We start from the raw sequence: 20150 nt of genomic DNA, 5'->3' as shown, positions 1-20150 counted from the left end.
CAATTCAGGTGTGGGTGGTGAACGGAAGACACAATTGGAAAGGGTAGAGTGAGGACCGGGAGGAGGATTTCAGTTTTGTGCTTCCGTGTATGATCTCAAGGTGGAATGATCTCAGAGTCAGTTGGTTTCCTCCTTGCTCCTTCTTTGCTTCCAAAGTTTGTCCTGAACTTTAGGCCCTAATTTCCTGATCTACCAGTTCATGACAGAAAGATGCAAAAACATGCAGATGTTTTCTTATGTAGAAATGTTCTTCTTACTTCAGGCACCTGTCCAGGCTAAAGATTTTAGGGGATCCGTCACAGTGCTAACTTTACTCACCTCCCTGACTTTCTCTAAAGCCAAAGTCAAGATGTAGGAGATGACTATCCATTCCTGGAGAGAGGGCCACCGTTCCATCCGAACCAAGATGATGTAGTTGAACAGCAATAAGTAGCCCAGGTAGGATATCTGAGGGTAGGAACATGCAGCTCATGTTTTTGCTGGCCTATCTGAGGACCATAATAACACTTTCTCCAAGAACCACAGAATTTAGATTCAAAAGAGACTCCCAGAGCACATCTAATGTAATCACATGCTCAAAAGACGTCTCTGCTCCAATGGACAGGAGTCCACCTGTCCCCTGTGCTAGGATGCTTCCTTCTCCAAATTACAGTCCAGGAAGTCCATCACCAAGAATTATCAAAATATCAGATGCTGCTGAAGGATCATTGACCCCAGCCTTGTGTGCCCCAGCCAGCTCTTCTAGAAGCCTCAGGAAGTAGATCAGGACCACCCTCATTAAAGAGAGAGTGGAGAACCTCACATCCCAATGAGAATCTCCTTGAACCCATACTACACACGTTTTCAGACCAGCATGGATATATTTTTACTTACTGTGTAAAACCAGAACTTCACAATTGGTGCATTATAGAATTCACAGATCTTAGTTCCGATGGGGAGACTTTTCTGCTTAGTCTTCCCACCCTCTTCATCTCCTCTTCGAGAGGCAGCATCAGCATTGGCATCCTGGAAGACACGGACAACGAGGCAACCCATCACCCCAAAATTTCACCCAATTCTTGACAAAGAGAGTGGGGGGGAAGATCTCATTGCTAGGTGGCTTTCCTTTCTTTCTTTCTTTCTTTCTTTCTTTCTTTCTTTCTTTCTTTCTTTCTTTCTTTCTTTCTTTCTTTCTTTCTTTCTTTTTTCAAACAGGCTTTCACTAAGCCCCAGAATGCTTCTGTTTTATGGTATATTGGGCTACTTTCTTGGATAAAGTTTCACCTCTAGCTCACCAGGCCGAGGTTTGGAAATTCTCACAAAGCCTGTTGGTTCAAAAGTATGTACTAATGGATGGAAGAATGACTGTATCCATGATGGGTCACTCTAAAGAAAGGAATGCAGGTAATCCTTGAATTACAACCCTTGATTGGACTTGAATTTACTCTGCAGCAGGAAAGACTCACTGCATTATCCTCCTCCTTTTCTTTGCCAACTTCTTTTTCACTGGATGTTTGATACTCATCATTGGTCCGGAATTCCAGGAAGAGGATGGTGGGAGGGAGGAGGATCCCCATGATGACCTGAGTAGGGGAAAAGAGGGTGGGAAGTCATTAAATAGGATTTAATGTTCAGGGGAGCCTTGAGGCTGACTTTCCCTGGCTAGATACTCTTCAACTGTGTTGATCTTCTGATTCCCATCATCCCTTCCTGCTCAAGTGAACAAAAAACTGGGGAGGAGGCAGCTGGCTGATTTATTTACTTATAGCTAATCTCCCTGGAGGAACTTATGATCTACATCTACCTGAAGACCTGGGTTTTTCCGCATATGCAACCTTCCCATCCACATGTCAGTCAACAGCATTTGGCTGCAAGTGTGTGCAATGAAGTCCCGATGTTTGGCTGCTACTGCAAGTTTCAGGCAAGTAGAGTTGCTCCAGTTCTTCAACTGATAGGTCAAGAGTTTCATGGCCACCTGCTCATCATGCTTGTAGGACTGATCCAGTAGCTCCACAGCCAACTGGCCAAAGTCCCTGAAGAAACCAAGAAAGCAGGAACCAGTCAAGGAGATATCAACCCTTATCTTGTCCAACAGCTTCCAGACCAGTGTTACTCAATATTGTCAACTTGAAGAGGTGTGGATTTCAACTCCCAGAATTCCCCAGCCAGCCAAGCAGCCAATTGCACACAATCCAACCAACCAACAAACACAAATCTACAACTTTTCAAAAGGGGGGCAGAAGATGGATTTGTTGCTCCTTCTGACAACACGGTTGATGTTGCCTACACACCAATCCCTCATGCCCTTTGACTCACTTGGAGTTGTTGTCCATATCCTGGGATATGTCATCCACAAGCTCACTCTCCATAGACTCGTGGGCCATGGCCTTGTAGAGTTTACAGGCCACCAGAGCTTTGGCCATGGCTTCTTCTCCACGCTGCCACAGAAAGAGGGCCATTTTTTGTCTCTTCATCAACACCGCCCAAACCATGAGCTCGTGGAATGGATACTGGAAACGGCTGACTTCTGGGTCATCAACATCGATGTCAATGTGTTCTTCCTTCTTCTTTTTCTTTTTCTTCTTCTTCCCTTTGGTGGGAGGGTCATCATCCTAGGAAGAAGGAGCAGAGTTGATATCACCTCTTGGCTGTGTTATTCTCAGTCTTCTGCCGTACTCTGCAAATGATCTGGGTAATGGGTCCATTCATTCATTGACTAGATTCTTAGCCTGCCTTTATTATGTCATGCATTAAGGAAAAGGCCACACAGTTTCACAAGAAATCTCCAGAACAGGGCAGGAAATGCCAGCATGCTGACTGGTTATGCTTGCAGGTATTTCAAAGACAAGGGAATAGTCTTACACACATGGCGTGCAACTCATCAACGCAAATTCCCTACACATGCTGTGGATGTGGAAGCAGCTGAGTGCAATGCTACAACTGGCCAATATGTTGATAGGTTTCTTAGCCATCTGGTACCTTGAGATGCGATAGTTTCCTCTCCCATCAAGAGTAGCCAGCATGGGTGCGATCTTGCAGGGCAATGAATGCTGGCTGGGGAATTCTGGGAGTTGAAGTCCACCTATCTTAAAGTTGCTACGGTTGAGAAACACTGCATTAGATCAAAGCAACTGGGCCGGATACAAATCTTGGCTTCCATTTGATTTCCTGAATGGATCTTCTTCCCTCAGCCTTTTTCAATTACAGGCCTTCCTTGTTGTTTGCAGGTTCCATGTTTGCTAAAGTTTATTTGTAACCCCAAAATCAACATTTGCAATGCTTTTCCAGTTATTTGTGGACAGGGACAGAGTGGGCATGGAGGGTTGGACTACAAAACCTCTAAGGTCCCTTCCAGCTGTATTCTGAAATAGGCCTGCCTCTCTCAGGGATCCTGCTGGTTAAAATGGCCATCAAAAGTAAGATCTTTTTAAAATAAAACTTGAAATGTTTAATCTTTATTTTATTTTTTCAGGATTTCCACCCATATAGAAGAAGAACTTACCTCCATGCCTAGAAGCTTCAGAGCTTTAGGCTGCACGTTGAGGAAAAAAGAGAAAGCAAAATGAGTTCTAAAGAAATCGTTTTCCAGTTGCAATCTAATACATTTTTCAATGAAATGAAAAGAAAAGTTTTTTAGGAGAAGATTGGACAACCGTTTGCCCAGAATGGAATAAGGACTCCGTATTCTTACTGTTATCTCCCACGGAGGCTGAGATTAAAACACAGAACAGAGCAGAGGAGAAGAACAGGTATAATTATTCTGTGAAGCATATTTTGCAAAAAAAAATTATTGGCTTTACCCGTTTTGGTCCAAAGAGATTGTTGTAGAGGGTCCGGAAACTTTTCCGTGTATAGTTGCAGCGATATGCCCCACCCATGAGATATTCTAGCACCAGGCCAATGTCGATGAGGCTGATATGATAATCCGGGGGTAGATTTCCCTAGAGAATTCATCAAAAGAGATTAGTTGAAGGATGCTAATCAAGCAGGCCAGGAAACAAGGTGTTCCTGATTAGGTTGCAGTCTGAAAGACCCTAGGACAGGGTTTAGCATAGGGGTGTCCAGCCTTGGCAATTTTAAGACCTGTGGACTCTCAGAACTCCCCAGCCAGCCACTCTCTCTCAGCCCTAGGAAGAAGACAATGGCAAACCGCTTCTGAAACCTTGCCAAGAAAACTGCAGGGACTTGTCCAGGCAGTTGCCCAGAGTCAAGGCTGACTCGAAAACACCCCTTTCCCCAAATAAGGCAAACATGGAAGCAAAAACAAGGGATGGGAATGACTAATACACAACAATGCTGACATTCCAATTTAGGAGCAGACACCACTCCCCACCTCTCACATTTAAAGGAAGTTAATTCCGTTTACACTTATGAAATTATCTTTTGTCCTTCTCTGGAGCTTCTGCTTCTGAGAAGGACCCAAAGACATCAAAGAGGACTGACATCTGTCCAGCAGCACCAAACAATCCAAATCTTGTTTAAGGCCAGACTTGCTAAACAAGTAGGTGGGATAACCTTGGAGGTCATTATGCTGAAAATTATGAACACTTCAAACAAAATCTGGCCCACTTCCTGGAGCTTTGATCTCAGCACAATGCTTCCCTGTTTCCTGGGGGAGCCTTTCGGGCTCAATCGCGAGCAATGGAGCCTTGTCCAAGAAAACATGAGGCAATGCTAAGAGACATGCAAAGGGAGCGTTCGCCTTCCAACCGTCCAAATCATGCAAGTTGTCACTGCCAATCCATTTTTTAAAAGAGTTTTTAAAGACATTGACAACTGAAGTATCTTAGTTTGATTCACTTGCTCCATTCTATTCCTATAATAGACCTTTATCTTGCTTTCCCTGTTTTTTTTTGTCCTCCTTATTTGGAGCACCAAAAAGTTCCAAATACACTTCTAGGATGATCAAATCTGGGTTGCAACGAGTTAGATGACCAATAGATGGCAGTAAAACATTAGTTTTCTGTGTTCTTTGCTGCCCCCTGTTTTTCACAGCCCATAGCTGATTGCCCTATTAAATCCTTCAGCATCCAACCCTCTGAGAGATATATATTTTCAAACAACTAAACCAATTTTTAAACTTGCTTTTACGAGGGAAAAAAACCCTTTTAGGAGCAACATACACTTATGTGATTTGAGGGGACAATTGAAATAAATGTAGAAAACATTTTTGGGGATTCCATTCCTCCACCCCCTTGCTTTTTAGCTTACTTTTTTCACGTCTCTCACAATCATGTGCAAAGTGTTTGGTGGGCCAAGTCTCTGAAAAAACAAAATGCCATGTTTTTCTTTAACAATGACATTGGGTTATTTCTGTAGAGTTTATATAAGGCATTAATCCTTAAACAAGGAACATCAAGGTGTTGACAGGATCTGCTGTTCCCAAGAAAAGAATCCCTATTTTGGCTTAATGTAAATATCTGGATGATGCAACATGGCATGATAACAATAGGGTAACCCCATGCCTTAGTCATTCCCCTCCAGCTCTGCCCACTTCCCCCCCTCAATTCTTAACTCTATCTTCTTGACTTTGGAAGAACCAGGGCTTTTTTTCTCACAGAACGCCCAGAACGGAGTTCCGACACCTTTTTGGGATGGAACCTTGTAGGGTAGGCAAGGCGGGTTGTATGACATGTGTGAGTTCCGGCACCTTTTTTTTTTTTTTTTTTACAAAAAAAGCACTGGGAAGAACCATGACGGACATTTTGTTTACCAGCTGACCTGCTATCTCCTACTAGATCTATTTGTCTGGAGCAAAGCTTCTCAACTTTGGAACTTTAAGATGTGTGGACTTCAACTCCCAGAATTCCCTAGACAGCCCTGGTGGCTGTAGAATTCTGAGAATTGAAGACCACACGTCTTAAAGTTGTCATGGTTGAGAAGCACTGCTTTGGAAGGTTAAAAACCACAGAAGGAAGACTGATAGGATCTGTTCTGCTGCTTTTCACAGCAGCAGATGATTCCAAGACTTAGAAAAACCCACTCCATGGGCCTCCATAACCATCTGGGCTTCTCACTTGGTTGTCCTACTCCAAACTTGACATGATCTGACATGTCTGTGGCCAACTAAGGTCGTTCTAAAGCAAGGTTTAAAAAGAAACTTGTGAGTGTCACTCACAGTGTTGTAGAGCTCTTCCAGACGTGGGATGGTGAGGAATCTCTGCATGTTGACTCCGTTCTCAATCAAAAGCTTTACAAAGTCCACCCGATCCAAGACAAGGGCATCCAACATTGCTTGCTCCAGGGCATTTACCTAAAAAAGCACTGACAATGAGGGAGCCTGGCCCATAAATGCAAAAATACTGTAGCTGTGGAAAATATGGAGGTGATCTTGGCAAAACTGGGTTAGTTTTAGCTTTGGTTTCTTTTTCATGGCTTAGATGTCAAGCTAGGAAGATTGCTTGTGTTAGGACTGCTATGCTGCTTCTAGCCTACCTACAGTTGCGAGGGGGGAGAGAAAGGTTTTTTGAATGCACAGGTGGATTCTGTCTGGATGGGAACCAAGGTCACCGGAGGCAAACAGAGAGTCCTTCTCATAACAACTGTCTGAGGATTAATTGGACAATGTGACCTGAACTGTCAGAGAGGAGAAGAAAAGTTTGACTCTTTTAATTATCTTTTTCCCCGCCATATTGCCAGAGCTGGTTTTCAACTCTTTAGTGCTGTATCCAATAAAGTTTTGCGTTAAAGATCTAAATGGCTCTGCTGTATTTACTTTGTTGGAATCCTTAGCCGGAACCTTGACACCAGGATTCTGTGAGAGCCTCAACCTAATTTAGTTTGGGGTTAATCCACCTAATTTCAATAAATACAAGATGTAATGGGTGGAATATCATGAAAGAGAGATCCATCCTAGATCTAAGGAGAAATTTCCTGATTGTGAGAACGATTAATCAGTGGGAGATCTTGCCTCCTAGAGTTGTGGGTGCTCCATCCCTGGAGGTTTTCAAGAAGAGACTGGACAGCCATTTGTCCAGGATGGTATAGGACCTCCTACTTGAAAGGGGGTTAGATTGGATGATCTCCATGTTCCCTTCCAATTCTATGTTCCTCATTAAGCCAATGATCACAAGGACTAGCCAACAAACAGAGCATGTGGAAAGCGCCTGGTTCAGAGGAGTTTGCATGCTACATGCAGAGGAATGGGTTCAGGCTGATGCAGATGGAAACCCTCCTCCCATCCTTAGCCTTGTTGAAAGGAGCCACCGAGCCCTTGCCAACCTCACCCAGTTTAACAGTTCAAGCTTCCTTGGATCCAGCTCTTCTTCGGGTTCCTCTTTCTGTTTTCCACCTTTCTTTTTTCCTTTCCCTTTCCCTCGTCCTCCTTTCATTTGAGGGACGGGAGATTTCTTCTCCTTTTCCTGAGGTGCCCCATTTGCGGGGGCCAGACTTCCCAGGGGCTGGAGAGGAAAGAACACGTTGGGTAGGTATAAAACCAAGGGTCTCCTTTACTCTTTTATCCCCACCAAGAGAGAGGCGAGACCTGCAGATCTAAGTGAAAAAGGAGACTGGATATCCTCCTTTCTCTTCTCATACAAATTTGGCTGGTGGAATTACAGGAAGAACTGGTTGGACAATCTATATTTGACAAGGGAGAGAGGCTGAAAAGTAAGCACACACTACACAAAGCCAGCTACAGTATAAGGCCTTTTCTCACTGCTGCATTGTGTTGCTGGCAAACTTCAGCCTGGACTGGAGATGGTTAATGCCGAGAACGAATCCCTCAGAGATCTAGTTATGGAGAAGAAGGTTAAGATAACGAGCACAAGAATTCCAGCAAGGATTCTGCCTTCAAAGGGGAAATCTATATTGAGGCAATTTGGGTGGAAACACTTTTGTTCTTTTCTTTTTTGAATATCAAGAGGAGAAAGTTGGAGTCTAAGACATCTTTACCGGCCAATGGTGCCCAAAGACGAAGATCTGGCTGCGCGCAATATCGACCCGGTTCCAAGCCAGAGCTAAGCTCAGCTGATCGGGTGCTGAGACGTTGGTGCCTAAGGAAACAAGCAAACACACACACAACAATTTTTGTACAAATACAAGAAAGGACTTATGGGTATAATGTCCAACTTTTTTTTGTCTTGGGTTAGGTCATCCTAAAATAAAAAATGAGGTATTGTTTTTCTTGGTCTACATTCCCTGTGTCACGTCCACCAAGCTGGACAGTTAGAACTTCAAAGACTTCATTAAAGTATCTTTAGTGATAGTTTTGGGATCCATACAGGTCTTGGGACCCACAAGAGGAATTTCCCAGTCTGGTTATTAGTGAGTTCATGAAGGCAGAGTCTCTTTGAAGGATCTGAAAGGCTTCTCTCCAAGGTTCTTCCCATCTGAGCTGAGTTGCCCTTTAGGAGAAAAACTGCCAATGGACTTGTCTTCTCTCTCTCTGGATCGCTCAGGTCTCCCTTGCCTTCCATTCCTTTCTCATCCTCCCCACACCTTCTCACTCCCTGCATGGAAAGCTCACCTTTAAGTAAAGCCGTTAGGATGGACATCTCAATATCTTGTTGCCCTTCAGATCCCATTCGGAAGACCGTGATCTAAAGATCAGCAAAGACAACCACGAGGAAAAGCAGCAGAATCATTCTGTGTTTCTCTTTTGTGCACTGAAGATTTTGAGAACTCTATTCAGTGGTTGTTGGGAGTCAAAAATGACTTGATGGTACATAATCGTTCATCCAATTGCTACAAAAATTATGGCCAATTTATTGCATGATTGATAACTCTGCACTGATAAATTATTTACATCTCAATTTAAAATACTTTAGAGAAAGAGACATTTTAAGTCAAGTCTGGGTCTACTAAAAGAAAGGGGAATTGCTAACGGATTTTAATTACGCTAGGCAGAAAATTTATCAGTACAGGACCCAGCCATTAGAGTATCTGCAACATGGCTTTGCTTTCTTGCCTGCATGTGGATTTTCCTCCCCAAGTGTCCAACCAGAGGGATAGGCTGAAGGATTTGATTCTTAAACCCATTCCTTTTCTTTAATATGGAAACAATGATAAAGTAAAAATAAGGAGCATAGTTTAGAAGCCTTAAGGAGTCTTGATGGATTGGCTGGAGGAGGAAGAAGGAATGGGCTACAGAGATGTCCTCTCTGCAGCCATTCATCTTCAGGAAGAACATGAAGATTAAGAGTTAATCTGATCAAACTGGTTCTCATAACCTCCTAACTGCTATTGTCATGAGGACAGTTGTGGGGGGGGAGGAAGACATCCACTGATGGAGGCTTTTAAGATGGACAAGCTGATTATATCATCAGAAGGGATTCCCTAAAAAGCCAGATGTCAGTTGTGTTACTGTTTTATATCTATGGCTGTTGCTCTCACTGATTACTCGGGGGCAATTTATTTGGGCTGATTCACCCCAAGGTGGCCCTGATTTGAACTGGGCATGATGTTTCCCCCTTGCCAGCCAGGAACCACCAAGAACACGCCAATCAATACAGACAAGGCAAGTAAAATAGAGGTAAGAGCAGGCCAAATAATATTACTAGTAAATGCTACCATAAATACTACTGCAATAAGAGCCTTACGAGTTCTTTCTTCTTCATACATTCCATGAGAATCACAAAGAGCTGGTGGGCTTGATTCCGACTGTAGTTGAACGTTTTCTGAATGGTGACCAGCAGCTGGTCCTGGAAAGATTCATTTATTATGCTAAAATTGAGGGAGAGAAAGCAGGAAAAAAGGAAGTTAGGCTTCAGAAATCAAGAAGGTGATATTAGATATTATGAACTGTATATTATTCTATCAACAGAAGAGAATATTTGTAGCTCGGGATTGAATTGTGGGGTCCTTGGTGCTCTCTGAGCTTGGTGGTTTTCTTGCAGTTGTTTTGTGACTCAGTTAAGGAAGATCACCAGTGCTATCATCATCTTCATTAACATTGATGATGGGTCATGAAATGTCTGCATGAAAACAACCAAGCTCAGAGAACACCAAGGACCCCACAGTCATCTCCTCCTCCTTCTCCTCCTCCTTCTCCTCCTCCTCCTCTTCCTCCTTCCTCCACTCTCTTCTAGTACTGATGATGTTACAAGCTGGGTCATGAAATGTCTGCAAGAAAACAACCAAGCTCAGAGAACACCAAGGTCCCCACAGTCATCTTCCTCCTCCTCCTCCTCCTCCTCCTCCTCCTCCTCCTCCTCCTCTCTTTTCCTTCCTCCACTCTCTTCTAGTATTGATGATGTTACAAGCTGGGTCATGCAAGAAAACAACCAAGCTCAGAGCATCAAAGGCCTCCTATTATTTCATTCTTTATCCAGAATTATAGCAAACAGCATGTGGTGTCCCCTCCTAGCAGTACCTCATTGACCTTGGTGGGAAACAGATAAAAATAAACACCTTTGGAAAAGAAAGGACCCATGCCCCAAATAAAAGGGAAAAGGGCAAATCCAGCGGTCACCCACACCCCAGTAGCTCACCCGCCTTCTTCTGAATACTTGTGTGCAAAAGATATGATGTCCGATGCTCGTCCACTGCCATCACAGATGACCACCGGAAGTGGGGGCTCTTCACGCAGATATTCCAAAACAATTGAGATCACATTGGGGCCACCTTCAACTACCAATCCTACCACAGGGACTCCTTGCCCCAGGCCTGTGGAATGAATCAGGCACACCATCAGAGGTCAACAAAAGATTTTCAAGCTAGGGAGATCTCCAGTTCTCCATCGTTGCAGTTTAATTGGAATCCATATTTACAGCATATTGCACATAATCTTGGATGCAGAATAACAGAATTGGAAGGGATCTTGGAGGTCATCTAGTCCAACCCCCTGCTCAAGCAGGAGACCTTATACCATTCCACACAAGTGGCTGTCCTGTCTCTTCTTAAAAAGCTCCAGTGATGGAGCATCACCCACAACCTCTGGAGGCAAGTCATTCCACTGGTAAATTGTTCTCTCTGTCAGGAAATTTCTCCTTAGTTCCAGGTTGCTTCTCTCCTTGATTAGTTTCCATCCGTTGCTTCTTGTCCCACCATCAGATGCTTTGGAGAATAAGTTGACACACACACCCCTTGTGGCAGCCCTTCAAATATTGGAAGGCTGCTATCATGTCACTTCTTTTCATTAGACTGGACATACACAAATCCTGCAACTGTATGCACTTGGACCACACTTAATCATAAGGGCACACATTACTCAGCTATGACAACGGCTTCTTGTTTTAAGTTCCAAGGGTGGTTCTTAGGAGCCAAGCCGAACTCTTTAGAACTAGGTTGCAAATCAAGGCTGGTTGATGTTAGAGACAACAGCTGAGCAGCCCTTTGCTGTCCCTGCCCCATTCTGAGCTCCAGGCATAGGATGACAAAGGGAACCCCGCTGGTTATGAGGTCCATACAAGCTTAGTCAACAGTCAGGAGATCCTGGATTCAAGGGAAAATGAACATAGCAATAGCCATAGAACCTAGACTTATATACCGCTTCATAGGGCTTTACAGCCCTCTCTAAGCAGTTTACAGGGCCAGCCTATTGCCCCCAGTAATCTGGATCCTCATTTTGATATGCAGGTTCTGAGGTTTTGCTTGATAAAAAAATACAGGAAACCAGAAGTTGCCTTCAAGAGCTACATGTTTATTCAGCTGAGTAAAGATGGCTTCTCTAAAAAGAGAAAAGCTCCAAATATCGAAAAAGCCTTATTTTTATACCTACTTTGATTACATAAGCTATTCACCCAGCAAAGCTGACACACATAAGATAGAGACTTCGCCCTTTAAGGCTGGCACGCTGTAGATAAGAAGGAAGAAAGCAGAAGTAACTAGTATGTTCCCTTTTGGGTGGTTTGGGTGTTTCCCCAAGGCACCGTATGTTCCCGGGTGGGTTAGAATATTGGGTGTTTCCTTTGCTGTCCTTTCATGACCTTGCAATCATGGGTCTGCAAATGGCCAGAGAGAGTGGGGCCATCTGCACGTATTCACTGTCCCCTAAGTCACGGTCAACAATTTTACCGATCTCGGAAGGATGGGAGGCTGAGTCTGTCAACGCTGCTAATATTGGATATTCTTGCTTTGACAAAATATGCAGAACTGTCTGGTATTTTTAGAGTTAACTTAGATGATGCTGGGAGGGGAGGAGAAAGAATGTGTCTATGGAGTAATTAAGACAAGGAATACCTGGGCTGCAGAAGGAAGTGAATCTTTGCCCTTTGGTTGATTGGAGAACATAATTTATGACAGCAAAATAAGGGAGGGAAAATGCTAGCAAAATAACTGCTCAGGGGAGGAGATTTCAGATCTTGGCATCCCATTCATGGCATGGCAACATTCTATTACATGAATAAAGATAGTTAGGATAAACAATGCCTGGAAGTTCTTTGAAGTGTTTCATTAGTCGGAACCTTAACAGAGTCAGCATTGAGCTGGTGAGGATTGAACTGCTGGCAGTGAGCAGAATTTGCCTGCAATACTGCATTCTAACCACTGCGCCACCAGGGCTCCTCAACCAGGGAAAACAACTAAGCCTCATCTTGTTATGATGGTTAGGGCCTTTGAGGGCAAAAGACCCGAATCCCCTTACTTACGGGTGTTTATTTTCTGCAGAGAAATGTGCTTTTCCAGTTGGCGCCTCAGTTTCACCTCTGCCCCATATTTGCCCAGGGTGCCATTGTCGGCGAGGATGAAGTGCGTATGGGAGCTGTTCAGCACACAAAGTTTGCTAAGCGGATTTGACATCGTCTGATAAAGCTTCGTCACCTGTCCAGCAGAAAAGCAAAAGGTGGTTTGGGTTTAGTTGAGGGCTCCAAATCCCAAACCCACCAAGGCAGATGTCTCTGGGCGTCGCATAAATTAAGTAGTTACTGTCACTGTGTAACCCTCTGCCATCCGGAGATGATTTCCCAGGAGGAAGAACGCCAGTTAATAGAAAGCTTTAATGAGAATGTTATCAGCCAGCCAAATATAAATTTTCAGACAGATGGCACTTTGCATCCTCTCCTGGATAAGGTGGCCAGATGCAAAGAAAGGGGGTAGATTTGCAGCATCTGGTAGCATGAGCAAAGATGGAGCTTTCAACATGAAATCCACAACATAGGTCATGGCAGCCCCAAAGCCTGAGATGGATTAATTTAATTCTAGCATCAGTTGCATCCTTGTTTCCTCTTCAGGCATACAAATAAAAGCTTCTTTGCATCAAGGCCATTTCTGGTGGAGGACACATCCTGAAGGCATCAAGGTGAAAAAGGTTGAAGCTCAGGGGAATTCTGGTTAATCTGAAAAATGGAAGCATCCTGTCTCCAATCTGTGGTCTTCTTAGAAGAAGGAAGGGAAAATCCTGCACAACACTAAGCTAGGAGTTCGCATTACCTCCAAACTGAATGAGAAAGTGACAGGGAAATTGAAGCTAAGCACAAAGCATGAACTAAAAATGAGGTAACAGAGCTGTGAGTTAAGGTGAGTCTAACACAGGGGTCTTCTGGGGTCTAACGGATAGAAGGAAACAACAAATTTGGTTAAAAACTCTCCCAAAGTGTGGGGCAAGCTCACATCTTTCCCAAGTAGATCTTCCTTGTTTTCCACAATGCCCCATGGGGCAATGCCAATGGCACAAATGCGTCCTCTGGACTTGGAGGAATGATCTTTCAGGGCATCTCCAACATGGCGAATGATTCCTGCACAAGAGAAGAGACCAGGGCATCAACCTCTTCCTTGGGATGCTTGCATACAATTTAGAGAACACTAAATGTATGCATCTATTAAAGACCTCTGTCCCTTTCCCATATATTAAGACAGTCCCATTAGGACCTAAAGTGGATATCTTCTTGAATGGCCAAATGGAAAACTGGTTTTAAAATGATGGTACCCTTCTGCAGTTGTCTGGGAGGGTCAATTTTCCACAACTTTTCCATCAAAGCACTTTTAGAAGTTCCACCAACTCTCTTGGCAACATAGCCTGTCTTAAGCTCATTGCTTTGTTTTGGCTTCCAGCAAAGCTTAGTCATGACTCATCCCCAGCGCAATAGTTGCTGTAGTATCCTTCAAAGCACCCTATATTTCTTTGTCTTTCACCACACAAACACACCCTGCTAGAAAGCAGGGTCTTGATTTCAGCCAGGTTCTTGAAAGAGAACTTCCAAGGGGATGAACAACTGCCCCTTAGATACCTGTGCTGACTCCTCCAGTGAAAATCCAAGCCCCAGTGGTCATGGCAGCCTTGATGAGGCCCTTCCCAAACACTTGCTTAAGTTTGGGCTGCAGCTCAAAGTTCTGGAGCCCCCCGTGGACGGATATTAAGAGCTTGGGGAGTTCTAGTTGCCAGTCCTTCACCATGAGTTGGAGCAGCAAGTCTGGCTTGGTATCATAGGACACTCGGATGTACTGCAAGATAAAAGGACACAGAAGCGCTGCTGGATCTGTTCAATATCCCAGTTCGCTCATCTTCCAATTTGGCTTTCTTTCTAGCAAACTAGTTTGGTGGGGAAACAGTTTGAGCCTAGTCTAGTCTCAGGGCATTATTTTCCAGATGTATTTTAGAGATTCCTTCCATATGTAGGAGAAGGAGGGGCAGAACCTAGGGGGTGGCGTTAAAAGAGGGATCAGCCTAGAATCCCTACGTAGCCACCAGCAGACTAAGTCCAACCTCCTTTCAATTCCATTGTCCCCTATCTAACTCCTGTTAGCAGGTGCTGTTAATTGAAAAGATTCCTATATGCATAAGCATTTAGCAACGTGTTGGTTTAATTGGATCTTCATGTGTGGATCTGGTCTTTTGCACCTGGCCCCAGGAGCTCCTAGCCTAACACTAGTGGCACATTTTATTTCATGAACACAATTTGACTCTTTGGTTTTCCTTTGGATTTTCTTAAAGGTCCCTTCTCCACATTGGCTTCCAAGTTGGCCTGGGCTGAAGTCTGGGCATTGCCAAAGGATGGATATCCCAAAACTCTCTTGCTGAAGGTGACTGAGAAGGCCACCTTGGACTGCCACCGTTGATGCCTCTAAAGAATGAACCTTACTCACCATGGACTTATTGATATGGCATCCACCTTGGAACTCGAGATTTCCAAAGGCATCGGTGGGAAGGGCTTGGGTGTGTTTACTGATGGACCATTTTTCTGGCTGAGCCTCTAACTGCTTCGCTGGGTCTTCTCCATCCTTGTTTGCAGTTTCGACCGGAACGGGGATGTGTTGAGCAAGGAGTTGGCCACAGCAGCACCTACGGCCAAAGCAAAACAGAGACATGAAACCGGGCCCAACGGCTGGCATCGAACCACTTTTCTTCCTTTTGCTGTGTGGGGTTGTTACATACCTGGAGACGTTCTTTACACCAGTTCTTTAAAAACAAAACCAGTAAATTACAAAGAATCATAAAGGCAAACGCCAAGACAGAAAGAAAATCACCTGGTAGCATCTTTGCTGTTGGCAATTACGCGGCTGCATTCTCTCTTGAAAAAGGTTTTCTCTATCCATGCTTTTTGACCCTGAGGGATGAAAACAGAGAAACAATTCAATCGAGGGTGAAGAGCAATGACGGGGAACGAAACCAGGAGAAAGAAAGAGGCTGGAGCATCATATTGGAGCCGCACAAATTTGGACACCCACTAAAGGGCACCAAGAACATTGAGAAAATTATAGGTAGTCAGTCCTTGACTTAAAACAATTTGCTTAGTGGCCATTCAAAGTTACAATGGCACTGAAAAAAGTGACTTGGGACCCACTTATGACCACCGCAACAGGTGATCAAAATTTGGGTGCTTGGCAAACAGCATGTATTAAGGATGTTGCTGCGTCCTGGGGTCATGTGATCATCATCTGCAAAGTTCATAGCTGGTTTCCGAGAAGCAAAGTCAACGAGAGAAGTCAGATTTGCTTAACGCTGTGTACATTCTGTCTCGATTGAGACCCTTCCTCTATTGCCTCCCCTTGAAAGATATCTCAAAGCTATTTACAAGCCTGCTTGAAACGGTTACTGAAGGAACACGTTTTAGAGGTTCACCCAACACTGAACCATAAAAGAATCAAACTGACCAGGTTTCCACTATATACTAAGCCACCAAAATAAAAAATGGAACCAAATTCAGTTCAGGCTAAAGAAACTTAGCATGCTTTGTAAAACTATATCTTTAAGCAACTTAATTAACCTTGTTCTTTGAACATTTTCACACATTAGCCAAGTTTTAAGTACATTAACCCTATCTATCTATCTATCTATCTATCTATCTATCTATCTATCTATCTATCTATCTATCTATCTATCTATCTATCATCTATCCACAGTTAAGTGCCTATAGAAATTAAATAAATATTTATAAAAATATCTATTATCTATCTATGTATATATCTAGCATCTGTTTGTATATCTATCTATCTATCTATCTATCTATCTATCTATCTATCTATCTCCATCTACATTATAGCTATATCTAAATATCTTTCATATCTGTCATCTATTTCTTTATCTCTATCCATCTATCTGTTTCTATCTGTATAACTATTCTATTTCTCTATCCATCTCTTTCTCTCTATATCTATCTATCTATCTATCTATCTATCTATCTATCTATCTATCTATCTATCTATCTATCATCTATATCACAGTGATCAGACTTCATACCTCACTGCCATACCATCAAGTCTTCTGATCCAACCCTATCTGATTCAATCAATCCACCCTCACCCATTTGTTACACCTAATTTCAATTATTACATATCTTGTAATAGAAAAGAAACACAGGCAAATAATCTTGAATAACCATTACAAAAATAATTGTTTCAGATGCCAATACTCCTACCTGTTATTCCCTGGAAAACTGTACCAACAAAGTTCCTGGACATCTAAGAAAGGGGAGCCATGGAATTAACTGTGGAGGTTTCATTACTTAATAAGACAAATAAGTAAAAATATCTGCTTTGAAATCTCTTTTTTGTGGTAGAATTTCCAAAACGCTCCTGTGAAGTTAGGAGTTCCACCACTTTAAGAAAAACCCGTGAGCTGTTTTTTGGCTCAGACTTCCTTTCTTCTTCCAGAAACCCATCTTTTCTCTGCCTGGAAGGAATTTCCATCTCTAATCTCCTGCGTGGTAGAACCTCCAAAACTCTCCTGTGAAGTTAGGAATTGCACCACTTTAAGAAAAATCCATCAGCTGCATTTCAACTTGAACCAATGACTTTCTTTGAAGATCTTCCAGAAACCCCATGACCTGGAAGGAGTTTCTATCTCATGGAAGAACATGAGAACACATCAACTCTGATCATACCCCAATCTCCAATTGATTAAACCTCCTTTCCCCTCTCCAAACAGGATGGCTTGAAGCAAAGGCCAAGAATGTTGGCTCTTGGCCCCCTCAAAAAAGGCCCAGCTAGACAAGGTGTTCTCAAAGCCTCCCCAGAGGCCCAGCCTCCCTTTTCAGAGGAAATCTCAGCACAATTGACATAATTAGGACAATTGGAGTTCAGAGGACAGTCCTCCTTAGAGGCAGAACTCCACATTCCTTGAAAAAAAGGTCACACAGCATTAATTAGATCTAATCCTTCTTACAGCAAGCTAAAGTTAGACTAGACTGCTCTATTTGAGAAAGTCACATTAATTGCCTGCTTGGGAGCAATTTTTTTTTCCCCTTGCAGAGTTTGGCTGCGCTCACCGCACAGTGAATTGGACTGCTGGGGGTGTCTTTTCTCCTGCCGCTCATCACAATTGCCATAGTTTGTGGACAGCATTTGTTATGACCCTTCTGGTCACATTCAGGGAAATCAGGAGACTTGGTGCCTCAGGCTGCTGAGCTCCTAAGCTTAGACATGTCTGCTTTGTTGGACCAGACTTTCCTGGACTGCTTCAGTGACTCAGCAACTTTAAGATGTGCAGACTTCAACTCCCAGAATTCCCCAGCTAGCCAAAATGCCTGGAGGTGTAATAGAGAGGATGTAGCCCTCGAATGTATAACGGACAGAGAAAGAAACTCTGGCTGTAAAAGAGTCATAGAATCCTAATGCTGGGAGGGAACTCAGAGGTCTTCTAGCCTAATCCCCTGCTCAAGGCAGTCAAATGATGGTCTGTTCTATTTTTGAAAACCTCCAGTGATGGAGGACCAGCAACCCCAGGAGACAAACTATTGCATTGATTAATTGCTCTCACTGTCAGAAAAAGTTTGCTTCCTCCTAGATTGGAGTTTGTGGATTTATACTATCAGATCTGCAAGATCCTGTTAAGGTAGCCTTACAACCAAGTTCTTGTCACCTGGGAAGTGTGGCTGGGGCTGAACTTTTTCCCTGTCCCTCTTTTGCTCTGTTCATCTGGGAATATTTAGTCCTCTAAAAAGAAAGATCTAAGAAGTGCCAATCAGCGTATTGATGCTTTCGGGCCCAAGGAGCTTATCGTGACCGCTGGCAGGTTCCAAGGACTTGGGGATCTCTGCCTGCTTTTCTTTTCTTTTTACCCATATCACCACTGATCACACCATAGCAGACGTTGCAGCACATAAACCCAGACCAGCTTTTACATCTTTCCCTGGGCTATTATCAGAGATGAATCCGGCGTGCAGAAATGTTCCTTGCTTTCTTTTCAAGGGAATGTGGGAACGCAATGGCTTCTTGGGCAGACTGTGAGTCGAAATGCCAAGCCCGTGGCCTGAGCTGAAACATTTTGTCCTCAACGGGTTCCCGTTTAATCTCCTCTCCTCTTGAGTGAAAGGAAAGCAGGTTTTGGGGTGATGGAGAGTGGAGGTCCAGTGCCCCCCCCCCCGCTCAATGAACAGGGAGTGAAGGCATTAGCACTGCAGAGGATCCCTTCTGAATCTTGGGCAGATGCCCCATGGAGAGCAGGTGAAGACAGAAATCTGAGATCCTAAAGAGAGATGTGATCCTTTTTAGACCACTCAATGCTTGTGATGTATGCAGACCAGAGGGCTCATACAGGACACAGAGCTTCGTCCATTGCTTGGGTATGAGATGGGACCTTATTTTCCGAGTGTGGTCTACAGGCAGCATTCCAGCTGGAAATCCCAACTCTGGGATAAGATGTAGGATGCCTGAGAAGAAGGTGTGAGTTAATCCAACAGAACTGACCAGAAATCTCTTTGCGTAATTCCTTTGGGATGAAATAGGATCATTAGACCTTTGTCTAGATGAAGTTTAGGAGGTTCTCCTCTAGATACTGCCAAGTATCTGAGTCTGACCGTTTTTTTCTCCAGACCTTAGATGACATTATCTTCCCATGTTATGCTGGCCTGACCAATAGACTATGGGAACTCAGCCAACCGTCCCCCACAAAATGTCCAACTCCTCAAAAATATGAAGACAGTCTCCAAGGAAAAGCTCTCAACTCCATCTCAAAATACCCCTCACAAGGCTCAATCCAAATCTGCAAGAATAAAAGCAGTGGAGCCCCCTCCCCCATTGAGCTGCTGACCTTCAAAGAGAGTTTTCAGCCCCCTCTCTCCTCCCCAGCACAAGGACTTTTCTTGGATCCAGGTCAAAACGACCACCTTACCTTCTGGGATCCAGACATGGAACCCCTTAGAGAAGCGCTTTGGAAGGAACTGCTCGTCCTTCGGAGGGAGCTGCTAAGCTTCCCTCCTGGCCCCTTCTTGGCTCCCAAACCTTTGCCCTCCATGGCTGGCTAGTTTCTACGAAGACTGCCCAAGGGTGAACTTCATTCAGATGTTTTCCCAGTTGGAGTCATCCAAAGTCAGCAGATGGTGAAGTTCAGAAAATGCTCAGTCCCAAGGTGGATGCCTCTCCTTGTTAGAAATCTGAGTGATCCAAGCCAAGTAAATCAGGAATATGAGGCAAAGACTGGCATAAAGCTATGTTTCTACCCTCTCCAATAATCTCCCCCACTCCAGATTCTCTATAATCGGGGCTTAATGCACCCTCCCGGCCCCATTCAGTGGTTTCCAGCGGAGAGAGATTTAATAAATGGTGATTGAAGGTAAATCTACTTTAAAAAGCATCCGATCCAAAGGATTTTTACCCAAACACAGAGCACTCATCTGAACATTATCTGGTGCTGCCAAGCTGATAGGCAGAAGGAAAAAAGAGGGGGCTTGCAGAGAGCTAGAAGCTTGGGATGAATGCCAAGAGAGGGGACAGGGAAATTACTAAGGTCCTTCGAGAGAAGGAAGGTCCAAGATGGTTTTCCAAAAAACCAAAAAAAGAGCCAGGATCGGTTTGACTCAGATGATTCTGAAGGGATCGTGCCACGCATAAGCACCAAGGATGCTTGAGAAAGAACA

At 43.8% G+C, this 20150-nt stretch overlaps 1 protein-coding gene across 9 annotated transcripts in view; it reads right to left on the bottom strand.

The window, feature by feature from the left end:
* TRPM1 (transient receptor potential cation channel subfamily M member 1) overlaps positions 1-19700 on the bottom strand; it is a 29046-nt gene extending 9346 nt beyond the window's left edge. For 3 of the 9 annotated variants that reach the window (XM_039340115.1, XM_039340116.1, XM_039340118.1), the window contains exons 1-20: positions 19406-19698; positions 15322-15401; positions 14941-15136; positions 14085-14298; positions 13468-13592; positions 12507-12678; positions 10410-10584; positions 9519-9642; positions 8447-8519; positions 7873-7973; positions 7206-7379; positions 6098-6232; positions 5191-5241; positions 3780-3920; positions 3482-3511; positions 2296-2591; positions 1784-2012; positions 1446-1562; positions 874-1005; positions 319-447 (exon numbers count right to left, since the gene is read on the bottom strand). In XM_039340115.1, coding sequence (XP_039196049.1) covers positions 319-447; positions 874-1005; positions 1446-1562; positions 1784-2012; positions 2296-2591; positions 3482-3511; positions 3780-3920; positions 5191-5241; positions 6098-6232; positions 7206-7379; positions 7873-7973; positions 8447-8519; positions 9519-9642; positions 10410-10584; positions 12507-12678; positions 13468-13592; positions 14085-14298; positions 14941-15136; positions 15322-15401; positions 19406-19528 — 2817 coding nt within the window. In that variant the 5' untranslated portion in view covers positions 19529-19698. Of the gene's footprint in view, positions 1-318; positions 448-873; positions 1006-1445; positions 1563-1783; positions 2013-2295; positions 2592-3481; positions 3512-3779; positions 3921-5190; positions 5242-6097; positions 6233-7205; positions 7380-7872; positions 7974-8446; positions 8520-9518; positions 9643-10409; positions 10585-12506; positions 12679-13467; positions 13593-14084; positions 14299-14940; positions 15137-15321; positions 15402-19405 lie in introns of all 9 variants that reach the window. The other 6 variants (XM_039340123.1, XM_039340117.1, XM_039340119.1 and 3 more) reach the window with 6 other exon arrangements.
* Positions 19701-20150: the final 450 nt, after the last annotated feature.

This window comes from Crotalus tigris, unplaced genomic scaffold, assembly GCF_016545835.1.
Source record: "Crotalus tigris isolate CLP2741 ecotype Arizona unplaced genomic scaffold, ASM1654583v1 scf7180000017741.1442986301:2390832, whole genome shotgun sequence".
NCBI classification, from domain to species: Eukaryota; Metazoa; Chordata; class Lepidosauria; order Squamata; family Viperidae; genus Crotalus; species Crotalus tigris.
Note: the sequence above shows the minus strand (reverse complement) of the source record. Positions and strands in the feature narration are given on the sequence as shown.